Source organism: Phyllobates terribilis, unplaced genomic scaffold, assembly GCF_046119375.1.
Source record: "Phyllobates terribilis strain yellow unplaced genomic scaffold, ASM4611937v1 Scaffold_5__5_contigs__length_657084704, whole genome shotgun sequence".
Taxonomy (NCBI): Eukaryota; Metazoa; Chordata; class Amphibia; order Anura; family Dendrobatidae; genus Phyllobates; species Phyllobates terribilis.
In genome coordinates, this window is record NW_027362765.1 from 164041529 (window position 1) to 164069368 (window position 27840).

Consider the following 27840-nt stretch of genomic DNA (forward strand, 5'->3'; position numbering starts at 1 on the left):
ATGTGTAATTTGAATCTTGTGGGCCCTAGTGCAAAGTCTGTAACTGTGCCACCACCTAGCATATGTGGTATATAATATTATGGGGTCTCCCTTTGTTGGAAGAGGTCCCCTAGGGAACCAGTGAATACGTGTGACATCTACTTCAAAATTGTTGATTTGTGCTATTGTCCTAGATTCGATTAATGCTCCAATACACATTACACTAACTTCGGCCAAACTCATCGAGCCTGACTGATATTGGCCGACAGTCTAATGTGTATGGGGGCCTTCCGATTTTTCCCTGACAGATGATGTTGGGGAGAGAGATTTCCGGCATGTCCAATTTTGGATTGCCAATCCCTTTGTCCTCGGTGTGATAAACCACCACCAGAGTTGTCTGGCAGTGGCTCTTTCATAGAGAACGCAGAGTGTATGGAGGAGTTGGAAGAAATGGCTGTCAGCCAAACAAGCTTTACTTGTTTGTGTTTCTCAGATTTGGAAACACAAACTCCTAAATTTTGGGGTCTAGGATGTTCAAGAAATCTGTGAGAGTCCTTAAAGGGGTTGTGTGTGACTTTGACAATGATGGCTCATCTGTCAACAGAATAGTGGCCGTAGCCGGGTACCTTGCCGTGACCACTATACAGTTGATGGAGCAGTGCAGCTCCGCAACTGAGCGGTTCCGGCCACCGTCGCCACCTGGAACATCTGATCGGCGGGGGGTGCCGGGTGACGCACGCCCACCAATCAAACATTGATGACCTATCCTAAGGATAGGCCTTCAATGTTAACGTCCTGGACAAACTCTTTAATATGGCTGCTTTGTCATACCTTTTAAGGAATACTGCTTTAGGGATAAATTTGCGTAGATTAGCTCGTCTTTGTCAAAATAATACCTAGCCTTGCCTAATTAGGTAATAAAAAACTTTTGTGAATTATCATATGGAGCTCTAGATATGAGAGATGTGAGGTACTGTATGATCTAGCCCATCATGGAATGCAGATGAGCACTCAGCATTCTCTAGTGTTTCCACATACAATATATAGGTTGACCGTGCCTTGTAATTACCCTACTTGTATAGACGTCTAAAAGGCCAAAAAGAAGATTAGTCATAATCACTCTATTATGAGTTGTGTGGTTTTGTAGTTCATAGTCTCTAATGGATTACACTTTAGCTATAGTACAGAGTTCAGCAAAATTTCAGCTCTCATTGTGATTTCTGCTAAACCATTGTCATTTGTTGCAAAAAAAACTACTTTTAACACAAGATTAAATAGATTACATAATATTGTCTCATGTTGATGAACAGGAGCGCCCCACTCCCCACCACTGGTCCGAACTGTGCACTTTCTAATGCTACATCATGGGAGGAGTGCAGTGGCACTGGAGCTGGATCCAGTGGTCTGGCCATCTTCCGAGCAGCACTTACAAGCTCTATAGTAAAATGCTTATAAGCGCTGAGCTCCTTGTTTAGTAGATCTAAGCAATGAGCAGTAAAAAATAAATAAATAAAATCTTTGTTTTTGAGAACAGAGTGGATATTTGAGGACAAGTAAATTGCAAAGTTGCTTGTTTTCACAAGTACTTTTCAATATCACCCATTTAAAGGGAACCTCTTACCTGATTCATACAGATGAAACGCTTCAGAGAAAAATATATCTGGCTGCAATTGTGCAGCCAGGCTCTGATTTATGCTGCCCATGGTTTGGGCAGCATGAATCAGGTAACAGGTTCCCTTTAAGATGACGAGACAAAAGAAAATCAACATATGATCAACTTTTATGAATCTGCACCATTATATCAAATTAAGAAAAATAGTCAGCTCACCCATATAAAGTCCCAAAGCACGGAGACTGGAGGTGTCACAGCAGTACCATAGGAGGAGAAGAAAAGGATTCCAGCTCTCAAAAGTCCCGTTGGCTGCTTTTAAATGGGTTGTTAAGTTATAATTTGCTGATCAGTGGGTGCCCCACCACTAAGACCAGCACAGATCAACAGAATGGGGATTTTTTATGGCCAACGGGGAACTTTTATCCCGTGATAAAATTTAGTCAATGAACCAATTATGGGGCAGTGGTCAGATCCACATCCATAAACTCTCTATAGAGTTGCCGGAAAGAGCAGAGCACAGGGCCTGGCAAACCCATAGGGAATGAATGGAACAGTGGTTGAACATGTGCATTGCTGCAATATTCTAGCAGAGATAAAACTTACCCACATAATAAAATTTCAATCCCTACTTGTTAGAATGATCCCATAACAATAATTTGATCACAAATAGTTCCCCTGTACGAACCACTAACTGTAGTTTGTGGGGAAATAGTATTGAAGGAATATTCCCAAAATAACAAGTTATCTTCTGTACATAGCATAGGGAAAACCTTACTAATCACTTGGGGTCTGACTCCAGTGATCCCAAGAGTGAGGCTCTGCAGCCACATCTTGAATGAAGTAGAGGTTAACATGCTGAATCTAAATTCATTGTCTATTGGACTGCCGGTAAGGACCCCAGAAATAAGAGTCCAAACTCTTTCGGGTAACTTCAACCTGGCTGGATTGGGTTGTCCATTGCCCCTTCCCCAACATTGGTCCTCATAGTAAGGACACAGTCCTTTGGTCCCCCATCAGTCAGTGAGATGGGGACACAGTTCTTTTACCTCATTCCTGTCCACGAGACAGGCACACAGTTCCTCTAAGGCATCTCCCTTCCTGGATACGATTCAGTTCTGGACTGAGAGTGTAGGACCATCCAGCAGCTGCATTGTCTCTACAATCCAACAGGGGAATGTGCAACGAGAGCAACAAAAACTGGAAAGGGGGAAACAACTTTCGGCCATCCACGGCCATTACCATAGGGAAGTCCTGGATACGTGGGCCTTCAACACATGGGTACAACCAGCACAACATGACCAGCTCGACTCCCGACTTCTTCTTACTTGCCACAGGTTCCCAACCGGCAGTGCTCAGACCCAGGTCTCTTTGGCCTCTATCCTCCTCATGTAGACCACAGAATGAGCTCAATGGGGCATGTATACTACTGCCGGATTTGCCTCCATCTTCGGCTATCCCGTGACTCTGCCGAAGTTTCACAGGAACTTGAGGCAATCTCTCCCCTGCTGATTATAGAACTAGCCATTCTCCAACAGCGCCATAAGCAATGATGCAGCTGCACCACCAGAGATTAAATAACCATTACACAGTTTCCATGCAAATGAATAAGTTGTCCACATAATGTGGAATAGGACAAGTCATCCAGAGTGAGAGACTCTTTGGAGTTGCTCTTCACTCTGGTGAAGGGATGATGATCCTGAACAGATGATCCACATAACTTTCTAAATCCGGTATATAAAAATAGTTTTGTAAACTGGACACATGTAATGACTGGAGTGGGAAGCGCATCCAAAATATGATCTCCAAATGGCAAAAGTGAACTAGACCCTAACAAACAAATGTGTGGGAATATAGTCAGCTCCATCCAAACTAACCTGATTTACTTCAAAATTATGACCTTGGTTACCAGAAATTAAAGACACAAATGATAATTTAGCTTTAAGGCATTGCTAACTGTGTAGGTAATTGACCTCATACTGTTGTCTGGTTGAGACATACTGCCTATTCTTTCTGTCATTACATGTCTGGAGCTTATTAATCGGGCAATTATAATCATTTCAATGGCATGACGACGTTGATTCTGAGGTAAGTATTATTTAATTTTTTTCCTCAAACAATGTGTAGTCTGGGGAAACTGTGCCAAACTCAAGTTTCTTAGGAAGAGAATTTTTCAGTTGACTTCTGACGCCAGTGGAGTCGTTGAAATGACTAGATGAAAGAGACAGCTTTTTGGGTGCATCTCTTGATGAATGACAGTAGGTATGTAAACAACCGGATGAATGGACACAATCTTAGTGTAAGTCGTCGACTTCTCAAGCTTACACGTGTAGTAGAGATTACTTTTTTATTTGGCAGGATCCATGTTGGACTGGCCTCCAAGAAGAAAAAGTTCTGATGGTCAATGAAAATACCCAGGGCATACATCATTGCCTATAGGTGTAACTCACACACAACAGTCAAAAAGTCAATAGTAGCCAGCTTACCCAGATCGTAGTTTCTCCTTGGTCCGATCATCTGCCAGGGATCCGCACGGAAATGAGGGAGGCACACCCTCCTGCAATCGCTTGGAACCAAAACAAATAAAGTCCAGCGGAGGAACCCTTATTTTGGCATTTATCTTAAAATCTTTTTATTCTTCAACAATCCTTAAAAGAACATCATTCCTTTTCGGACCAGGTATGTACATACAGTGGGCACTTTATGGCAGTATAGAGGACGCAGCTGTCTAGGAACAGACTACACGTTTCAACCGTATAGGTCTTCTTCTAGGTCTAATCCTTAGATTATGTACATACCTGGTACGAAAAGGAATGATGTTCTTTTAAGGATTGTTGAAGAATAAAAAGATTTTAAGAAAAATGCCAAAATAAGGGTTCCTCCGCTGGACTTTATTTGCTTTGGTTCCAAGCTCATATACAACAGTAGTGCAGAGGAAAATTAAGCAATTGCTCATAGAAATCAGCTTCTAATCTTGTTTCTCAGATTCTTGTAATTAATTGAGCACAGCAATCTGCTAGCTTTCCCTAATAAGATAACTTATTCTTAGTATTAAAGGGGTTATCCAGTAAAGAGAAGTTATCACCTCTCCACAGATTGATGGCAGTCCAATGGGGTCTGCTTTTACCGTTGACCCCATACAGAATTAATGGAACAGCAATAGGCATGTGGCATGTGCATTGCCACTCTATTCTAAATGTGTCAATCAGTATGGGTCCCAGCAGTCCGACCCCCAGCAGTTTAGAAATTATTACCTGTCTAGTGGATAGCTGATACCTTTTCTTCAATGGACAGCCTGTTTTATGTATATGTTGCCTATGTAAATTTGCGCCTCCATCATCCAGATATCACACCCGGTGATGCATCGACAAATTGGGTTTGGGCAATTAAATATATTTTGTATTCATAATCATATATTCAGATTAAGATGAGATTACTAGTGTTGGAGGGAGTCTCCCGTCTGCTTTATGAGGAATCGAAGCCATTAGTCCCATAAGCACGGAAGAGGAACTGATGGATGTCTAGACCCAATAAAGTTCAGTATGGATTATTTAGATTTGTTTGGAGACAGGTTAGACACATTAGTTTTTACTTCAGCTTTTACAGGTTTTATCAGTAATCTGAATTAAAGGGATTGTTCACTTTTTGTAATTAATTTTTAATAGAAGGATTCACCAAAAATATGTGGATCTCAGAAAACTCCTCTGCTGTAACTTCCAGTGATCTTCATTAAAGCGGTTAGCAAATTAAATAAAACTAAGTAAAATAGTAAAATATAGAACTTACTAATATATTTTTATCATGTCATCGATGGTGTGTGAAAGGACTGGTTTACTTTTGTTTCTAAGCCAGCCCCCTTCTCTGTCATAGTGAATGCAGGTGAATGGAGCTATGAAGAACTTAATCATTATATAAAAATCCAGGACACTTTTTATTCTGGAAAATTTCCTTAACCAATTTTTTATTATCAAAAATTCTTCAAAAACTTCTTAATACAAACCACACAAACGCATTTAATAGTTTATTTATTTTACTCACTTATATAGCACCATTAATTCTGCAGCGTTTGACATATTTTATGATCTCTGTCCCCACTGGGGCTCACAATCTACATTCCCTATCAGTATGTCTTTGGAGTGTGGGAGGAAACCAGGGAACCTGAAGGAAACCCATGCAAACATGGAGAGAACATACAAACTCTTTGCAGATGTTGTCCTTGGTGGGATTTGAACCCAGGACTCCAGTGCTGCAAAGCAACAGTGCTAACCACTGAGCCACCATGCGGCCCACAGTTCTGTTGTTACTATTATTTGGTTACTTACAAATGCCATTGCCAAATTAATGGACCCGGTACTGCATCATATGGAGTTCCTATGAATCTATATGTAAGACCTGTAAATGCACTGCAGGCTACCAGATACGGCATTCTTGAGCAATTCATGAGAAAAATGGCCAAAAATGGATTGTTCCACAATCGACGCTTATCACCTATCCATAGGACGGGTGATAACTAGCTGATTCCCCCACCGCTGGTAACTTCATCGATCATGAAAAAGGGAATCTGAGTCACCTACAGCTCCATTCAAAGTCTATGATACTCTTATAGATATCTGATCACTGTATTCGGCTACTCCATAAATCCCCTATCATTGGAATAGAGATAAAGTAGACATTCTTGACCACCAGTCCTTCAAAAGTGGAATTCAGCACCCTTGTTCTCGTGACTGGCAAAGGTCCCATCAACCAGTAATGTATCACCTATCAAATGGACTTGTGGAATAATGGGACAATGCCTATAAGCTTCTGCTTAAAATCAGAGACACACAGATGTAAAGTATAGACCCATAGCGCAGCATGACAACACTTACACCTAAAATGACCCTGTGCATAATTGGGATCTCTTCCTGGGTTTGGTGATAGGCAATATCCTTTACGCATTACCAGCTAGATGAATGCCAGTCCATTCTCACCCATTAGACATGCTGAAAGATCAACACAATATTCCCATTAATATGATTACATTTGCTTAAATATGGTTCTAAAGGACTCACCCAAATGATGCATTGTAGCATTAAATCCCTAATCCTACATTCAAGAACGAAAGGGCATTGTACCCATGGGCCATTATTTGTGTTGTAAGAGCAGAAGCGGGCATGTTGGTATCAGCTGGGCAGTGCACCACAGTTGTTGAGGTCAGGCTTCATATACAATTGCTAGTTATTTGAATAGATGTTTTGTGTGAATGCTGTTCGCATGGCAGCTCTGAATGGGTCCCACCCTTGATCTCTCTGCTAATATTACACATGGATGGATTAACACATTTACATTAGCAAGTTATTGCTGGAACTTCAAACATTGAGCCCACGCCTTGTCAATGACACAAACTAGCAAAACACCAAGTTACTCTTCTAGTAAATGCTGCTGACACCTTAGAGTCATAGGGGTTATGTAATTATGTTACTTGGTTGGGATTTTAAAGAGAGAGAGCATAAAATTTTGTTACAAGCATCAACACACATCTCTACTAATCTCAGAGTAATGTCATGCACAGGTGATATATGTGGGGGAAGGAAATATTAGAGGTTACTTGTGTCTCCTTCTCAATACCCTTACCGACCTTCTAATTTAGGCAAGAACTGGGATTGTGTTAGTGGATACTTTTGTAAATGATTTCTGGTATGGCTCCCTGATCTCTGTGTTCAAACAAGGTGTTTCCCCAACTGGATAACCTTTGGACACCTTTTTCATGGTGGTTTTGCAATGTGAATCTGGAGAACATGGGTGTAATACATTGAATACTAATGTGTGACAGCCACCTAATTTTGTCTGATTATGCTCTATACTGTCTCTTCACACCGAAAAGGAGATCAAAATGATAGAGTTAGACAACTCTAGATCTCCAACTCAGAAGATGAAAGGGTAACACACTCCTAAGGAGTGGAGTGGCCACTTTGCTCTAGAGGACAAGGATGGACCTCCTCCGATTAGGGAAAGAGAATATTAAACCCGTTACAGATACAGTACAGACGAAAGTTTAACTGAGCAAAATATGTTGACTTGTAACCATTTTAATGTGACTTTCCCAAAAAAAACCACAAGCTTTCATCAATGTTATTCATGTTAGGAAGTAGAAACTTGTCTCATGCTGTAATCGAGATGGTAGTATATGGATGGAAAGCTATACACTGTAGATGCCCACTACCCATTACTGGTTGATATCATCATCTGTCAATCTAAGAAATGCATCAAATAAGCCATGTAGTAGGAATCATTTAATCATCAGATTAAACATTCCTTTTTTATCGTTGGACATCTGGTAGGGTATGACGCAGCCACGCACTGATCACGCGTAATATTTCCCTATGCAGCACCCTAAAGATGGAGAAGAAGGTACTAAGAAAGACTAAAGGCATTAGATAACTGAGACTAAAGTCTTAACCCATTGACATTTGCAAAATAGGCTGACCATCTATTGTGTATGGAAACCTCCCAATTTCACCTCTACTAATGATTTCAACAGCCGGTCCTTTTGTTCAGAGGTGAAATAAATTGGTGCCAGAAGAGTGTGGCTCTCACATGGAGAACACATGAACACTCAGATGAACTAGACGTTCCAGATTTCAGCGGAGATGAGAGAGATAGATGTCGACAGCTATTCATAAACTAATAAAAGTCCAGTTCTTAGAAGGAGCTCCTGATATCTCTCATACTTACATGATGATTCTGGAGATCTCAGACTTGGAGATACATGCGATATAATAGTGATTATGGTGGTAGACTTCTATGGACTTCCTGTCAGTTATCTCATAAAGGAACGCTACTCAACTTTTCAGACAAAAACGACTTCTACCAAACAACAAAGGATAGCATTTAGCTGTACAGAAAATAGATATAAGGTTTAGTAACCCGCTCTCAGGCTGGGTGTACACCAGCCGATCCGTGGTGTTAAATGACCACTGAATAGCCACATGTTTTCTGATCGGCAGTCAATTAATAGCCTGTTTAGGCAGGTTAACTACGCTTACGATGCGCACAAAACAATGTTTTTTTTAATCAAGCCAAGAGATTATCTCACCCGACAAACAAGCATTTTGATCTTTAATCAGGTGGTCGGCAGCTTGTTTTCACAGCAAGATATCAGAAAAGACTGCCCGTAGGAAAACTCATTTCTGCTAATCATGCAATGTACGTGCACTTAAGTGCTTGGTTAAGTTGACTATTATACAGTGCTGTCTATTTAATTATGCATAAAACATTAAGACCACTTTTACATGGCCATAATACTGCCACAGTATAGATTTTGTGTGATGTTAATAAAACCTCAACCTCTATGGTTCCACAGGATTGAACATACACCACCGTAGAACCCTATAGAGATATATGTTTGACTTAATAGAATGTGCATGGCAACTTAATGCAAGGTGATTAAAAATTAAACTTCAAAAAAATTCAATGGGTCTTGTTTCAATTTATCTACAGCTTATCAATGGACATGTAAATGGAGCCAAATTAACACTACAGATGGAAAATGCAAAACTCGCCTCCGATGACTTCAAATGCAAGTGAGTAAAAAGGTTCTTTATGTCATTATTGGGCCATCATTTAGATTTTCAGAATATTATGTCAGTATTATACATTATCCTATCTGGACATAGTGGGGACCCTCTTGCAACTGGGAAGGATCCCAAATTATGATTATTTGTGATTTAACCTATAAAAACTAGAATCGAAGAGCCAATGATTGGCTCCAAAGTCAGCTCCAAATGGAGTTGTCTTCTATTGGACCTTTGGAGCTAGTATTATCAGAGTTTAGGCTCACTGATGGATCCTCTGCTACTTTTATGGGTCAACCCCGGTCTACTATCTAATGTTGAATATGTAAAATCTATAATCTCACACCTCAGATATAAGATTTTTAGATCTAAAAATTTCGTATAAACGCCTATATACTGTGCATAATCTTGTTACATGTAAAAACAGAGAGACACTCTTATAATGCAGAGTGTGATAAAGATGAGCAAACCCAAGACAACTGGTAGAACAAGGTAACACCCTTATAATATCCAGTCCACTTCAAGTCTTAATTAGTGGTAATAACACACATGTCTTTTCAAGACGTTTTCTAGTAAACACAGTAATCACCACAGTGCCATCTGGTCACAGTACTTTTCAACAGGTATTGTAAATGTACGGTATACACTGTAATATATTACATGCATATTTTACTGTCATGTTCATGTCAGCAACAAAGTGTTGAAATCCTTCTCATTTAAATCAAGTTTGTACAGTTTTCTTTTTAACCAACCACTGGAAATGCATTATAGAAAAGATAGTCAGTTCAAAAGATTTTTTTGTGTTATTTAATTACATCTCCATTGTAATATTAGCCACTATAGAAATATTGGTTTGCAGATGTAGATAATTAATGTTTCATCCTAGTTAAGTTTTTGAAATCACGTTGACATCACATGATTGAAAACCAAACTAAACTCCTTAAGGCCTGTGGGTGAAACTTCATCTTACGGTCTTATTATTTCTGTGTCATTGTCCATTAAGCCAATTGGTTTTCCAGTATTTAACAACAAATTGTATATGTGGGCACATCTAGACAAATACTCTCATAACATTTAAGGAGTATGGTGCTCTTCAACAATAACTGTAGAAAAAGCTTTAATATTGTGCTTTGGTAATTAATATATACATTATATATATTTATTTATAATTACTTCTCATTGGTATATAGAGTAGTTCTGCTCATATATTTATCTACGGGGAAAAAACAAAACAGATTAATTGCTTATCCATCTACTTGTTAAATGGCCATTACCTCTTTTTTCAAACTCCATGTCCATTTGATGAAGTGGTCTGTAGATAATTATTCCTGATAAGGCAACATGAACTTTACTTTGGAGAACACCTTGTAATTCTGCCAAATCCCTACATGTGAAATGTTACACCAAAGTGTCGAATGTGGCATTATACTAATAAATGATCTCACCCAGGGTGTACAGTAATGTCTAAAATATGCTTCCTAAGAAATATACTAATTGGGTTTGTTGTTATGATAGAGTCGACTAACAAGAAGTGATTCATTTTTCATTAAGTCCTTCTGGACACAGCCATTTTTAATATATATATTTTTTTACTTTAATTTTTCATCCAGACTTTCCAAGATCGCTAACTTTTTTTATTTTTCTATCAACATTATTTTTTTGTAAGACACTTTGTAATTTTACCATATTAATAGAGAAGGGAGAATTGATCCGTAGGACTCTAGACAATCAGCCAGGTAAGTGATCTCTGACTACTTGATGGTAGGTTTCATCTTTTGATTAGCCAGGCTGGTGCGACGTTGCGTGTGCATCACACCACAGTGATGACATCGCACTAGACCGGCTAATCAGAAGAACACATGGTAAAAAATATGTTTTGTTCCAGAAATAGTGCCATTTATGTTTACTGGTTGGGTCAGATATTGCACCTCAGACTCACTGAAGAGACAGTGTTACAATACCAGACCGAGCCAGTGACGAATATTGACATTACTCATGGAAATAACAAGAAGAACCTTTTTATCATTTCCTATAACCTCTTTAGGGTTTTCAAGACCTCTCATTGGATATATTTTTTGTATTTTGTGGTTGTAGGTACGACACAGAAAAAGCATTTCGTGCAGCCTTAGAGGTGGACTTGGAAGGACTTCGTAAGGTGATGGATAATCTCACTATTGTCAGAACAGACCTGGAGATGGAGGTTGAAGGAATGAGAAAGGAGCTGATCTACATGAGGAAAAGCCACGAGGAGGTATTTTCTCTCTCGTCCATGTTCTTTTTGTACAGATATGTTGTTATTGGCAAGGTGCGGACACAATACAAAGATTTTGTTAAAGGCCTCAAACAAAGAAACAATGAGGATAAGACAATGTTCCTATGAATAGGATCTATATAAACTTGAATGGACAAAAGAAAGTGAACAATTCAGAAGCCAATATGGCTGAATAGAAGGCATATTTGTGATACCACAGTTGTGTGAGTCTGGTTTCTATCTAATACAAATAGTCTCACAGTAGTGGTTAAAAATCAACAATGGGTCAATTACATATTGAAGACCTCTGGGTCAATTGTACGTCCAAGACAAGTGTGTAAGCTGTGTCAACTGTGAATTATAGTAAACTAATATCTATCCATCAGGGGCATAACTATGGGGGGTACACAGGTTTCACTTGCAGCTTGCACATGGCGCCTGAAAGGGAGTAAAGGATCCCATATAAGAACACAAGTACTTTAATAGGGAACCTGTTACCAGAAATAACGCTGTTATGGGGTCAATCTGCAAGTTAACATTGTTATTATGCTGCCCGGCGCCTGCACGTAGCTGAATGCAGTGCGGAGAAAATTAACTTTATTCTCCCGCCAGCATTCGGTTTCAGTCATTGGGGTGGAGTCGCGCCAGTTCAGTCACTGCTCTGAGAATACAGAGTGGCAGCTGTATCCACGCGCCCGGCCTTGACTGACAGCCGGCCTCAATTCACAGTGAGTGTCAGTCAGGACCGGTGGCGCGTTTACAGCTCTGTATTCTCAGAGCGATGACTGAACCAGTGTTCCCCGAAAATGAATGCTTCTGGGGAGAATAAAGTTCATTTTCTCCCTGCTGCATTTGGCTACGTGCAGGCGCCGGGCAGCATAATACGCTATTAACCTGCAGATTAACCTCATATCTGGAGGTTAAAAGAGTTATTTCTGGTGATAGGTTCCTTTTAACGGGAATCTCTAACCAAGTTTTTAAGAGCATCATAATATAGACACAGAGATCCTGATTTCAGCTTGCTGTAGTTTTGATAAAATCACTGTTTTATTACTAGGAGATTATCACTAGAGGACAAGTAAACTTGCTGTCTTGTAGTTCTCCATATTCATGAGCTCTGTGCAACCCTACCCCCAGCACTGATTGGCAGCTTTCTGCCTATGCACAGTGTACACAGAAAGTTGTCAATCAGTGATGTGGGTGGGGTTATAGAGAGCTCAGCATTCAGAGAACTGATAGATCTGCAGTAGATAAAAAACTGTGATTTTATAAAAACTGCTGGAAGCAGCCCAGTAAGTGATACATAGCTGGAATCAGAGTCTATACCCCAACATCATGCTGCACTCAAATGGGGTAGCAAAAACCTGGCGACAGACTGCCTATAAATAATGATGGAACATAGTTGGAGGCATTGTTATAGAGAGGCCCAAAAGGGGCCCATAAGCTGGAAGTTGCCTCTCTGCTCCATTGCTGCAATGTTTAGGGGATCTTTCAAGAGCCAAGCAGCAATGGATTGGGCTTCCTTGCTTCCAGAAGAAGGGATTCTGAGGATCTCCATTGCAGGCATACAGAGCATGTCCACACTTAACTTCTATCATTTTACAAACACATATAAATAAGGTCTGAAAGGTTATTTGTGAATCACTTTTACAAAATAGACCCTAGAAGGAAGTACCGTAATTGACTCTGAAGTCATCTCAAAATTGGGCTGTCTTCTGCTGGACCCTTTTAGGACTCATTATTGACAGAGCTTTGGCCAACTGGAAGCTCCTGTGATGCTCAGGTGGATGAGCACAACCCTGAAGGCAAGGAATAATTGACAGGTCAATCATATCTGTATTCCATCTTTTAGTTTTAGTTGTATACAACAAGATTCTAAAGCCCCCGTCTCACATAGTGAGATCGCTAGCGAGATCGCTGCTGAGTCACGGTTTTTGTGACGCAACAACGACCTCACCAGCGATGTCGCTATGTGTGACACTTTGCAGCGATCAGGCCCCTGCTGTGAGGTCGCTGATCGCTGTAGAATGTCCTGGACCATTTTTTGGTCTTTGCCCTCCCGCTGGTCAGCACACATCGCTGTGTGTGACCAGCAGGACCAGCGATCAGGCTGGTAACCATGATAAACAGCGGGTTACTAGGGGCACACGCGCACTTAGTAACCCGCTGTTTATCATGGTTACCACTCTGCTACGGTGAGCGGTTACCTCCCGCTCACCGTAGCAGAGTGGTAACCATGATAAACAGTGGGTTACTAGGGGCACACGCGCACTTAGTAACCCTCTGTTTATCATGGTTACCACTCTGCTACGGTGAGCGGTAACCTCCCGCTCACCGTAGCAGAGTGGTAACCATGATAAACAGCGGGTTACTAGGTGCGCGTGTGCCCCTAGTAACGCGCTGTTTATCATGGTTACCAGCCTGCTCCTGCTTCAGCAGGCTGGTAACCAGGAGCATCCATCGTGGAAAGATTCTTTCCACGATGTCGCTGCTCCCCTGATCGTTGGTGAGCCTGCCTGTTTGACAGCTCACCAGCGATCACATAGCGATGCAGCAACGATCCCTGACAGGTCGTATCGTTGTCGGGATCGCTGTAGCGTCGCTAAGTGTGACGGGGCCTTTAGTTTGGATTATAATCTATAACCTAGCTGTGTTATGATGTCACCACTGACAATAGCCAAAACAATTGCCCATGGGCTCCATCGTAGCCACTTGATCTTAAATAATCATTTTTTTCTTTTTATTAATGCTGCAGGACATGAAACTTGCCCAAGCTCAAAAGCAAGGTGCATCAGTCAATGTGGAAGTCGATGCCCCCAAAGGAGTTGATTTATCCAAGATTATTGCTGATATGAGAAAAGAATATGAAGCGGTCATTGAGAAAAACCGCAGAGATGTTGAAGAGTGGTACAAGCATCAGGTATGAGGAAGTTACTGTACAAGTAAAATGAAAGCAATGGCCTTTTAATATCTTTTTATTTCTAATGGTCCATAAAGTGAATCATTTTTTTTCGACTTGTTTTATTCTTCTATGTTAGATGCTCACATGGAACCAAGAAGTTCTGTATTGTGAATGATATTGCAAATCTAAAGATGTTATTGACCCATGGTCGGTGGTCCTCCTCAGTTGCAGTGATCTACAGGGTCTTTTTTACCTAATTGATCTCATGTCTTAAAGGAAATTATATAAATGGGACATAACTTTACTCCTTACCCTTAAAACTCCCCTTGAACCCGTAGTGATAAGAACCACCTACAATAATAATGAAGGAAATGCTACTCCTCAAAACACAGCTATACCCCTAGTAGGGCAGGAATGTAGCCAAGCTTAAAGGGGAATTTTCCCTGTGGCCTTTATCAACCAACCTCCACCACAAATATACAGTTCTAAAGTTGGTGTTACTATAAGGCAGTATTATGTGGTGTACTATAAGACACTATTATTTATCTCACAGTTTTGTTATTTACGCTGTATTATCATTTTCCTAATTTACAATGCCCTTCTTTTAAACAATGGCTCCTCACACATCCATTTTTTTTTATTGTTTTAGGCAACCATAAGGACTGTGGGACTGAAGCATTTTTTTTTATTGCTGTTCCCTTATATTTATTGCCCTTCTCGTTGACAACCTTGTGATTGGCATTCAGCACACTTGGCACTTATATGCAGACAGTCCTGCATTTATGTTTTATCCATAATTCGTGGCGTGCTACTACCTGCTCGCTGAGGACATTACTCAGCTTCTGTGAAATATGCAATATAGAAGTCTCCCAACCTTGGCACTGGTTCTGTGCCACTGCCAACACATGCCACTCAGATTAGTTTGATAGGAAAAATGTTCTGCTTGTTCCATATTTTATACTTATCCAATTTAATTTCGGCTATACTTATTTTGGCTTCTCTTCAAATTGGAACGCCTTCACTCATTTGTATTTTACCTGTAGCAATACGGAGACATAAATAATACTATTGTTAGTGGAAAAACTGTACTATATGGCTAAGTAAGCCACACTCTTATTTCCTCTACATTAATCTATACGGTTTAATAATCACAGAGAGTGATGTCCTATGACACATAGATGTCCTACTTTTAATCAATTTATTTAATGGCGTATCTAGCAAAGATAACAATGAGCCCCCTTCACTCATTTTCATAGCTCTTGGGTCTATTCTCCATCCCCTTGTTGACTAGTTCCTCTAGATACAAGAGACCTGCACAGGTTCTCCTCACCCAAAAATAAAGGGAATTTTGGCTCTCACTGCCAAGGGCCACAATTGTGACATGAGCTGCCCCAATGGTATATGCACTTTTATGTGACGTGTTTTAAAACAGAGTTTTTATACAATAAATTTCAACCCCTTTAACACAGAGATACACTCCAGATACTGGTTAAAGAACTTGGTCTCTGAGGCAGGGGCTTAACTAAAAGAGTCAGGGCCTCATAGTAAACTTTGGATGTGGTCACCTGCTCATCACTGGTGGTCCCTCTTGTAGAGCTACCACCCATTCTCCTTGCTTCTTATCACCAGGCCGTCCTGCCGCCCACCCTGACATCACCTGCATTCGCAGAGAAGGCAACACTACAAGTGGGCCCGTCAGGGATGATCAGGGAAGGGATGTCATAGTATGTGGCACAACATGAGGGTCTGACGTAGATGAGCACACATTTGTTCTTCTTGCCTGCCCGGTGTCGAGGGCCCTCCTGTGATCATCAGCTGCTTCGGCTATAGTTCCAGCCCTGCCCAGAGGGTAGATTTTACTACTACAAGGGAAAAGAACCTATTGTCTAATGCTTTACGATCCTTGTACAGGAAATATGAACTTTTGGATTACTTTGATGCATATAAAATATAAAAACATAACATATTTTATGAATACTTTTGATTTAAATATTATTTTTCGTATGCAGCTCCTATGCAGATCTATGTGTGTCCTTGGTTTAAGACAACAATCAAACCCTTTTTGCAGCCTACAGTCAATTTTTGAATGCTTTCTTCTCTCCACTCTTCTTGCTAACCTAAAACTGGATGAGTTGTCACAACTTCTATCACTACAACTTCTACTACTACCATTAGTTATATCAATACTACCACTACCACAACGAAGGGCTTGACCGTATTTTCGGTCTGAGCGCGATCTGACAAAACATCGGATCACATTCGGACCAATGTTAGTCTACGGGGTTGTGCACATGTCCAATTTTTTCCTTGGAGAAAGACTATCTAAGGAAAAAATTGCAGCATTACTGAGTTTGATTAGATATTCAGATCGCACTCAATGAGTCTGTGGAAATCATCAAACTGTACTCGGATGACATTTGAGTGCAGTCGGATTTCCACGGAGTGACAGAATGGAGAAGATGGAGACTTTTTTCTCCATCTGCTCCTCATTCGAGAGAATCAGATCACGCAATGATAACACTTTGATCAGAGTCCAATTAGAGTGTCATTTGCATAATCGGACCGATTCTCTCGGATGAGATAAAATTCACTTATGTGACCCTAGAAATACACATAGCCCTTGTGATTGTTTCAATAATATATACATTCTTTTTTCCAGTCATCAACAGTCCAACAGGAGGTGAACACAAACACTGAAGCTCTACAAAGTAGCAAAAAACAGATAAAGGAATTAAAGAGAACTCTGCAGGATCTAGAAATTGAGCTTCAAGCAGAGATCAGTAAGGTAAGCGTCCTTTTCTTTTTTCTTTTTATATATTTGTTCATTGAGTTTTCACTGAGGTATTATATACAGTAAGGGGGGAATTCACCTGGATTTGTGTTTTGTAAGACAGTCTTGATCCAGAGTTGTCTAGAGTAAGGTGGGCTAAATTCATTCAAGGGGTTATTCGGTCTAAAACAACAATTCTGCAGTCATTCTATGAAACTGCAGACTTGTTAATCCTCACAATGCGCGCACTGTGCGCTGTGAGGATTTTCCTGTGTCAGCGCTGAGAACAGCGTTCATGTGACCGCAATTATTAGGTATACATACTCCTGACCACAATCCGACTAGATGGGCGCGGCCTCACACAATGCGAGTGTATTAAGCGATGCTAGAAACAGTCTAGTTGGATTGTGACAGGGAGAATGACCACCGTTCTCAGCGCTGACACTGGAGAATCCTCACAGTGCACAGTGCGCGCAATGTGAGATGTCACAAGTCTCCAGTTTCATAGATAAGTCTGCAGACTTATTGTTGTAGACCAAACAACCCCACTAAGCTTTCAAAAGAGTTTGGTACATCTTTTGGCTGCCTGTGCGCCAGCATCAAAAAACACTGGCAGTAAATTTGTTCTATAATTAAGGCCACCTTGTGGTGTAAACTAACGTTAATCTGTCGGACTGTTCTAGGCTAAAACCTTTTCCACTAAGCCAAGCACATTATTCAAAAAGTCAGCGAAACTGGTGTAAAAACACTAAACATTTTTAAAACCCCTTTCCATGTGCCCTTAGGCCATATAAACATCATAGAGGGAGAGGGGGTTATACTCTGGTAAAATCGATCACTTCATGTATTAAAACGATGGCCATTCAACTGAATGACCACCATATAATATCAGAAATGTCTATGGCTACCGCTAGCAAAATAACTTGTTTATCTGGGATAACTGGTCAAAAATAATATACCGGCAAACATGGCGGAAAGTCCATCATATTAACTAACATCCAGATGCAGACAGATCCAACCATGGAAGGGTCCTTAAATCAATTCATCAATATATCACCAGGTTAGGGGCACCATACGTATAATAAAGGAAATGTACTATGCCGCTAACTCCTAATTAGACATGTCCCTCAAAACTACAACATCAGGTGAGAGTTTCTCATATCTTCATCTACTTTGGAACAGCTTTTTTTCTATTTCCAACTCCTCCACCATTCATGACAGTGAAGTTTTTTTTATATTTTAGAAACATGGACTGGAGAAAACATTAGAAGACACCCAGGGTCACTCAACAGAACATCTTGAGAAGATCCAGATGCTAATCTGTCAGTTTGAGGCAGAGTTGGGCAAAGTCAGATTCGATCTGGAAAGACAGAACAATGAGTATAAGATACTTCTGGATATAAAGAGTCGTCTAGAGAATGAAATTAACACATACCGACGACTCATTGATGGAAATAATAGCAGGTAAACTCTTGAAAGGGGAACATCACTGGTGTCTTCATTATTTCTAACTCATTGACAAATCACTAAACATTAATTTTGGGGTGACTATAGAAGATGTATCACCAATGACCAAGATAAGAATAAAACAAGAATTCCCAAGTATCAAGTGACTGGCTGAAGAGTTGATGATCAATGGGAAACTAAACATTCTAACAAGAAACTGGTGGTTCCAACTTAGATGTACAGAAGTTGTCGGCCAGTTCAAGTATAAAGAGTTTCAATTCATTTCTTGCCAATTCCCGACCTCCCGACGGTGGCCTGCGTGTTTCAAATCCGGCGCCAATTCGCGGCCGGGCTGCGCCAGTCGCTGATTGGTCGCGGCCAGATGGCCGCGACCAATCAGCGAAGCGGTGTTTTAAATTTCACGCCAATATCGCTGATTGGTCGTGGCCGGGCGGGTGTGACAAATCAGCGAAGCGTGTTTCAAATCCGGCGCCAATTCGCAGCCAGACTGAGCTCGTTGCTGATTGGTGGTGGCCGCGACCAATCAGGACAGTGGTGTTTTAAATCTGGCGCCAATATCTCTGATTGGTCGCGGCTGGCGGCCGCGACCAATCAGTGAACCGTGTTAGTGAGGACCGGGGAGCGGCGCTGCCTGTGCGGGTACTTCCGCTGCGAGCGCCGGTCATCTCCCGGCTGCATCGCCACTGTCCTGCATGCTAAGCTCAGGAGAGCAGCGGCTAGGGCCGCTGATCTCCCGACGGCAAGTGTGAAGGGAGGACCGGGGAGCGGCGCCGCCTAGGCCGCCAGTCGGGGTACTTTTGCTGCGAGCAGCCGGGAGATGCAGCAGACTTCCGTGCAGCAGATGAGCCGCTAACGGCCGCCATCTTGTTCTGAAATCCCGCATCGCTGATTGGCCGTGGCTGGACCAATCAGCGACGCGGGATTTCCTGGATGGACAGACAGACGGGATAAGCAGATTATATAGTAGATGTGACCAATATACTTTTAGCCAGTATGCTATGCAATTCATAACCGTGTGATTTAGTAACCATATATGGATCTTATTGGCTAGACATGCATTCTTTAGAAAGTATGATTTGCAATGATTGTTGAATGGTGATTAATGGGATTGAGTGGAATTACAAAAAAATATAAGGGTTTGCATTTTACCAGAAACAACACCTATATTTCTATGGGCCGTTTCTGGTTTTGCAGCTCATTCTATTGAAGTGAATGTGATTGAGTTGAAATACCAGACCCAGCCTATTGACAAGAGTGGCGCGGTTTCAGATTTTCTCATGCAATTCCTTTGAAGAACATAGCCACCATATTTATGTTGTTTCCCAGTCACTTACATTATGGCGGAATATTCAAAACATAATGCTTGAAAAATTATTATAAACTGATATTGCATTTTATGATCACTCATTTTCCTCTTTTTTTTTCTTTATTTCAGTGGGTATACTCAATCTACAGGTAATATTTTTATGCTATCTTTATTTTAGTTTTCATTTATATTTATGTTCTTCATTAATTTCCATAGCATATATAAACAATCATTAGTCAATTTGATCTAAGTCGATGTGTGGCAATCAAATAGAAAGGAATGCAGTTATATGAACCAAAAACACATTCTAAAAATATTTAGGTTGATATTCCCTGGGATATGGGTATAAGGTATGCTGTATGTCTATAAGGTGGTTTCTCGCACTTGTAGGGTCTCATAACTACAATAAAATTAAAGAGGCAGCGGACTATCACTGCATTCAGATTAACAATGGGCGATCTTCCTCTGCACCAAATATGGTGATTCTAGCCACCACATCCTAACAAATCTGACGTGTTATCAATGAGCTTTAAAGGGTCTGGGTCTTTTTTCCTTTCTTTTTAGAAACAGGCACTTTCTTTGTCCAAAGTGTAATTTTGTAGACACTGGAACTGGGAAGGGCTGCAATACCAAACACAGCCACTGACCTGAGTCATATATATATAGTGAAATAAGTATTGAACATATAATAAATTTTCTAAATAAATAAGGATTCTAAGGTTTATGGCAAAATTATCTTCTTTCCACTTCCGGATTATGGCCCCAATAGTGCTTACTAGAACATTTAGTAGTTTAGAAATTCTTCTGTAACCAATGCCATCAGTATGTTTTGCAACAATAAGGTTGCAAAGGTCCTGAGATAGCTTACTGGTTTTACCCATCATGAGATGTTTCTTGTGTGGCACATTTGTAATGAGACACCTTTTAGTACATCATCAGTTGAACCATCTGATATTATTTTTCATGTGGCAGGATTGCTTTCTAATTACTGATAAATTTTCAACTTGTGTCATGACTTGCCATGGCTTTTTGTGTTCTATACTTTTTCCCTGTGTCATTTTTCATTATAACATACAACTTAATTTATAGACATCTATGGTTTGATTTCTTTGCCAGTGTGAATTGGATGGGTTGTTACCAGTGTTGAGCAAGCGTGCTCATTTAACCCTTTAAACGAGCATGCTCGGGTGCTCGCCGAGTATTTGCAGCAAGCTCGGCATCTAGGTTTGATCCGCCGCTGCTGCATGTGTCGCGGCTGTTAGACAGCTGCGACACATGCAGGAATTCCCTAACAAATAGGCAATCCCTGTATGTGTCGCAGCTGTCTAACAGCCGCAACACATGCAGTCGCGGCAGATCAAACCTTGATGCCGAGCACACCGCAAATACTCGGCGAGCTCCCGAGTGTGCTTGTTTAAAAGGGTTAAACAAGCACGCTCGCTCAACACTAGTTGTTACTAGTGATGAGCGAGCGTGCTCATTTAACCCTTTCGCCGAGCACGCTCGGGTGCTTTCCGAGTATCTTCGGCATGCTCGTATATTAAGTTCGAGTCCCTGCGTCTGCATGATTTATGACTGTTAGTCAGCCTGAACACATGCAGAGATTTCCTGTTTGTTAGGGAATCCTCACATGTGTTGAGGCTGACTAACAGTCATAAATCATGCAGACGCAGGGACACGAACCTAATGTATGAGCACGCCGAAGATACTCTGAAAGCACCCGAGCATGCTCGGAGAAAGGGTTAAACGAGCACGCTTGTTCAACACTAGTTGTTACCAACATCTGGTGAGACTTTCATGTCAATAGCACCTAGAAATATATTTACATAGAAACCGGATCACTGGAGCACAGAATCCGCTCACCTTATGCTGCAGAGGCAAAGCTGCCTTTACTTACAGCATTGGAGCATGCACAGTTCTGGCCAGCGCTGCAACCATGCGGCTCGTCCGAACTGCCAATCTTCGGGAGCAAGAGGTGTGCTCCTAAAGAAACTGCATGAGAAAACTCTTTTAAGGTTGGTCAATAGATTGTGCAATGTTACCTTAATGCTATTACATGGGATAGCTTCTCACAGATGGTTATCAAGATAGTGAGCTATAATAACCTTTGCTACATCTGTACATTGAATCTAGAAATGCATATACCCCTATTCATGCATTTGGACATCATAGAAAGGGATGCCCTACTTGAGACCCCTCCCTGAACTAGAATGGACCCTGCCATTTTTGCAGTAATAATGGTCAGCCATTCATGGCATGGCAGGATTTGGCTTTTCTTCTCTATACAAACTGATCATCAGGAGTTAGAGAAAAAGGCCCTTAAATCATAAAAAAAAACTATCTAGAATTCCTTCCCAATGCTTGGCTTCCACAACTACAGATATGTTCATTTTGTCTGATTACCAAAATAACCTAATGTTTCTGCCTCTTTAGATACAAACCGAAAAGTCAAGACCATCGTTCAAGACATGGTTAATGGAAGAGTAGTGAACTCCCGAATTTCCGAGATCCCACAGAAACTGTGATAGCCATGAACAATCAAATCCTGGGATGCCCCGCGATTTACATCGGGCGACAGCTACCCTGTTTACATGTGCCAATATTTATCATTAATGTACAGTAGGACTACTCTAATATATACCTGTCAAGAACGATATTTATTAATGAGAACACAGGGGAACAATGGACAGTACAGGGGTGGTCTCCTAAAAAAAAAGATAGATGCCAGTTCTACTCCTATTATGGTAATATGATCTAGGTTACAAATTTTTTCATTATATGCTGGGTCTTTTTGTAAGGGTTTCATATAGGAGTATGTTCCCGAAAATGTGATTTTTTTTTTAATATCTGAAGCTGTTTTTTCATACATGTTGTATAGACCCTGAAAATCTATAGGTGGTAAAGGTGATAAAGTACAATTTCTTTTTAAAAGGTGACTGGTTTTGATCATCTCATTCTCATATTATATTATAAAGGTGTTGATAGAGAGGATGCTCAATTTCATACCCTCATCTGTTGACCAGAAAGTGACACCAAAAAGTGTCTAATCTCTGGAGGACCCAGCACATACTTACATTACACAGATAGCCTATTGATTTCAATGGGCAGTGTGTAATGCTTCATATCTCCTGTGGGGGAGCTGCAGGGGAATTGAACATTTGTTTCCAGTTTCCTCCAGAATTTATGGGATGATTATCCAAATAAATATATTTTCAATGTTGAATACAAAAGCAGCAAACTGCCTGATCCGACTTATGATGGATACTAACGGGGCCCGAGAGACCATCTTAGACTTATAAGGAGGCTAATTGGGTGCCAGACAGGTGTCCGTGGGATTCACAGAAAAGACAGTGTTGCAAACTGCACAATTTTTTCTGTTCTGTATGTTGAAATCTGTGACTGAGCCCCCCAAAAAGAAAACTACTGGATCCCATGTATTGGTTGGCCACTTTTTGCCAATGTTAAATAGAGTAGTCATGGGTAATAATCAATTCCTAATGTAAAAAAAGTACAAAAGTTCCCAAAACGTGTTCTCATACTATTTAAGTACATAGAATATTTGTTAAAGAAATACGTTTATAGAATTTATGGAATTTTATTTTAATCATAATTTTAGTATTTGTTAAATGTTTGATATGTGAAAATACACCATGGGCCTCCAAATCAAATAGAGGTGAAGCAATTAAAAACCAATTGGAACCAACCAAATGCCAATTGTTGTACTTATTACTCATGGATTGCCTTCCACCATTTCTGTAAATGTGACAACAGGATGTCCAGCCATTTAGGTTGTCACCTTTAGGCTGGGCCTACATGGCGTCATGTGGGTCAGCAGTGGTCCTGACAGGTCACGCGACCAAAAACATTTGTGAAACATGTCAGTGACTATTTTAGAGCTACTGTATGATTGTGCTGGGAATAAGACAGCCAAGTGGCATGCAAGTCACATGTTGCGTGTAACTTGCTTTGAAGTCTACGACTAGCGAGTTGTATGTGACTTGTGGCCAGCAACAGAAGATCCAACACATTCAGAGACCTTATGCGACTCTGAGCCGCAGTCACAGCAGGTCAAAGAGAGACACCATAGGAAATCGTGACATCCAATGTCACAATGTTCTGCTGCGATTTGAGTGTTTCCTGACACATGTTGCCATGTAGACCAAGCCTTAAATTGACTTCTCAGAAACAGGTGTTAAATTATCAATCTGTTATCAGGTGTAATCTGTGATAAAGTGTCAGTTTCTAAGAAGCTAATTCAAAGGTGAAAACCAATATGGCTGCACTTCCTGTTGTTATTTCTGCTAAAATGGCCACCACAACCAAACAGGAAGATTTCTATATCTCTGAAAGTAAATGAAGCATAATTACCAGACTTTGGCAGTAGCTAACTAAGTCGAGAGTTAGTTATATATGGGGAGTTTTACATTTTGGATGGATATCCCCCTTAAAGGGTTACCCCAGTGACGGTCATGACCATGTCTACAGATGGCAGGAGATGCCACTAGAAGACTGGACAATCCAGCTCCCTTGACAAAAGGCTTTCAGCATTGAACAGCTGTCTAGAGAACAAGGCCACTGATGGGAGACACTGATCCGGTCACTTGAGGAACGCTTTAAAAAGGTGTCTGTCTGGTAGCAATTACAGCGACTCCATGCTTTCTTTCTACGTGTTGCAATAGATGAGGCCCATTGTGTATCTGATTTTACCTTAATATTTCTGTCTTATTTAGTTTCACATACTGAGCTCCAATTTTGACCCTTTTCCTAATTTATATTTTCTTATTATTTTAATCAAGCTGTATTTTTTTTATATGTACAATTTTTTTTCTCATAGCTTAGGGCTACTTAGATCCATTGTTTGGTGTGAATGCAGTGTAGATAATAGAGTGAATTGTATGCTTATTAATTAATGTATCAGAGCTAAAAGTGTCTTTTACCTACTAACGCAGTGTATTAGGTTTAACATAAATTACCAGGGACAACTACTGATAAAAAACCTCAGCTCTGATACATGATTATCTGTCTGATTTTCCCCGTATGGAAAAATGTGCTTTTTATGAATGTTCCCATGAAAGTATGGTTTCAATATTGGATTTGTATGTTATGGTAAAGATTAAAGGTTCCAAGTATTGCATCATACCGGTTGTATGGCATTCACTTTAATGGAGCCGAGGTGCAATTCAAAAAATACCCCAAAATAACCATGGACAGGTGTGGTGCTGTTTTTTAAAAGAAAGCAAACGCTATAATAGTGTACAACCCATTTAACCTGGATTGGGCAGTTTATGTAAGTTCAGTGTTGGGGGGAAAACCACAAGGCGTATGTTGGTGACTGTTAAATATGATGTCGAAATATTCCGTTTATTTTTAACTTCTTTTCTATGTATTTTAGATTTCACAATCTCTCATTAATTCTATTCACAGTTGGATGAGATCAGAGGATCTGAGAATTGGATCTGTCTGGTCTCTTGTCTCAGGGCAGAACAGAATAGAGTGGAAGAAGTTGAATTTAGTTATATTTTTCTAGGATCTGAGTATTTTTTGTCATGTAAATACTTCTTTATATGCTATTTTTAAAGAAAGCATTTGAGTCCTTCCTGCCACATTCATAGAGAAAGTCTGTGAGTCCTGTCCCCCTACTCATAGAAAAAGCCTGAGAATATTGCCCCCCACTCAGAGAAAACCTGAGAGCCCTTTACTCCTTACTCATAGCGAAAGCCTGTGAGTCCTTTCCCCTACTCAAAAAAGCCAGTGAATTCTCCCCCACTCATAGATATTGCCTTTCAGTTCTGCCCCCCAACTAATAGCCTGCAAGTTCTGCCCCCTACTCATATACAAATCCTGTGAATCCTTTCCCTTTGCTCATAGAGAACGCCTATGAATTCTTTCCCACTTACTCATATACAAAACATGTGGGTCCTGCACCCTACTTTTAGATAAAGCCTGGGAATTCTTTCCCACTTACTCATAGAAAAAGCTTGTGAGTCCTGCCCCTATCTATAGAGAAAGCCCTGTGAATCCTTAACCCCTTACTCTTTTACAAAACCTGTGAGTCCTGCTCCCCTACTCAAAGAGAAGGCCTGTGAGTCCTGCTCCCCTACTCAGAGTGAAATTCTGTGAGCCCAGCTCCCCTACTCATAGAGAAAGCCTGTGAGTCTTGCTCCTCTACGCATAAAGTCTGTGAGTTCTGCTCCCCTACTCATAGAGAAAGCCTGTGAGTCCTGCTCCCCTACTCAGAGAGAGCCTGTGAGTCCTTCTCCCCTTACTCATAGAAAAAGCCTGTGAGTCTGCTCTCCTATTCATAGAGAAAGCCAGGGAGTCCTGCTCCCCTACTCATAGAGAAAGCCTGTGAGTCTTGCTCCTCTACGCATAAAGTCTGTGAGTTCTGCTCCCCTACTCATAGAGAAAGCCTGTGAGTCCTGCTCCCCTACTCAGAGAGAGCCTGTGAGTCCTTCTCCCCTTACTCATAGAAAAAGCCTGTGAGTCTGCTCTCCTATTCATAGAGAAAGCCAGGGAGTCCTGCTCCCCTACTCAGAGAGAGCCTGTGAGTCCTTCTCCCCTTACTCATAGAAAAAGCCTGTGAGTCTGCTCCCCTATTCATAGAGAAAGCCTGGGAGTCCTGCTCCCCTACTCATAGAGAAAGCCTGTGAGTCCTGCTCCCCTACTCATAGAAAAAGCCTGTGAGTCCTGCTCCCCTTACTCATAAAGCCTGTGAGTCATGCTCCCCTACTCATAGAGAAAGCTTGTGAGTCTGCTGTCCTTTCCCATACACAGTGTTTGAGAGCTGATTCGATATACAACCCTATACAGAAAAAGCTGTCACTGTGTGTTGGTGGGGAAGCAGGACTCACTGGCTTTCTTCATGATGACTAATAGCACCAATAAAACAGCTTATTACATAGAAAATCTGAATTGAATTATAATAAAATATCCCAGAATAAACTGTCTCCCCCTCTATAATGATGCTGACTTCAGATATCAGATCGGATAGATGGATAAATTGATCCACTTTAATCTTCGCCTGTGTGAGCAGAAGACAATAAAGGGGTTTACTGGTTTGGGAAAAAACCCTCTCTCCCCGGCTGCAGATTGTTTAAAAAAAATAAAACAAAAAACCTTTCCCTTCCTCCTCTCCCCGGGTCCACCACTGAGTCTCCGTGGTCTCGGAGTTAATTATTGTCTTCAGCACTTGTATCAGGTCGACAGCACAGCAGTCAATAACTGAGCTCAGCGGCGCTGCTCAACTTGTCGGCAGGAGCTGCGCAGAGCGCCCGAGCTCACTAATTGTCTGCAGCGTTGTTGACGTGAGGTCAGCGCTGCAGACAATAACAAACACTGGGAGCAGTGAGAGAGACTTAGTGAGGACTTGGAAAGGATGAATAAAGCACAGTATGATTTTTTAAAACAAACTCTGCCTGGGAATAGGGGTATTTCCAAAATCTGAAAACCCTAAAGTAGCGTTTGTCCTCTTTTTCTTTCGATTTTTTTCCTCTTTCATTGACAGTTTTAAGGACGTGAACTGGTGACTAATGGTCATGATAAAGATCCTTCATGGAATAGTTATCTGCAGGTGTTAGAGAGCTGGTATACATGTATGTGAGAATGATATAAAAATGTACAAAAACATAAATGTATAAAATGTATGTTGTACTCCTTCGGTGTATTTATGGATTGCTGTAAATGTATCGATAACTCAGATCTGTAAAGTTATGTGAACTCAAGCACTTACCTGTCATCTGTAAAAAAGTCTGTGTCCCTTATCTTGTCATTTTACTATCTGTAATTCCAAATAAAATTCTATTCTAACACATGGTATGAGCTCCTTTCTGTAGAGTGAGACCACAATAGTGTCTGTCTGATATCAAATGTATAGTATATGCTAGTCTCTAGTGCTATTATTAAATCCAATCTCCCCTCTTATTAATTTACTAGTCCCATAGGTCTTCTGAGATTACGAGAAAAAAGCAACAGTGACAATACCAGTAAGAGCACATGGAGAAGAG

The 27840-nt window shown here is 40.8% G+C and overlaps 1 protein-coding gene across 1 annotated transcript in view; it reads left to right on the forward strand.

The window, feature by feature from the left end:
• LOC141272517 (keratin, type I cytoskeletal 19-like) overlaps positions 1-27645 on the forward strand; it is a 37993-nt gene extending 10348 nt beyond the window's left edge. Inside the window, exons 2-8 of the mRNA XM_073683325.1 lie at positions 9068-9150; positions 11236-11392; positions 14148-14312; positions 16954-17079; positions 18308-18528; positions 19967-19986; positions 22271-27645. Of these exons, the coding sequence (XP_073539426.1) occupies positions 9068-9150; positions 11236-11392; positions 14148-14312; positions 16954-17079; positions 18308-18528; positions 19967-19986; positions 22271-22362 (864 nt within the window). The 3' untranslated portion in view covers positions 22363-27645. The remainder of the gene's footprint in view (positions 1-9067; positions 9151-11235; positions 11393-14147; positions 14313-16953; positions 17080-18307; positions 18529-19966; positions 19987-22270) is intronic.
• The last annotated feature ends 195 nt before the right edge of the window (positions 27646-27840 follow it).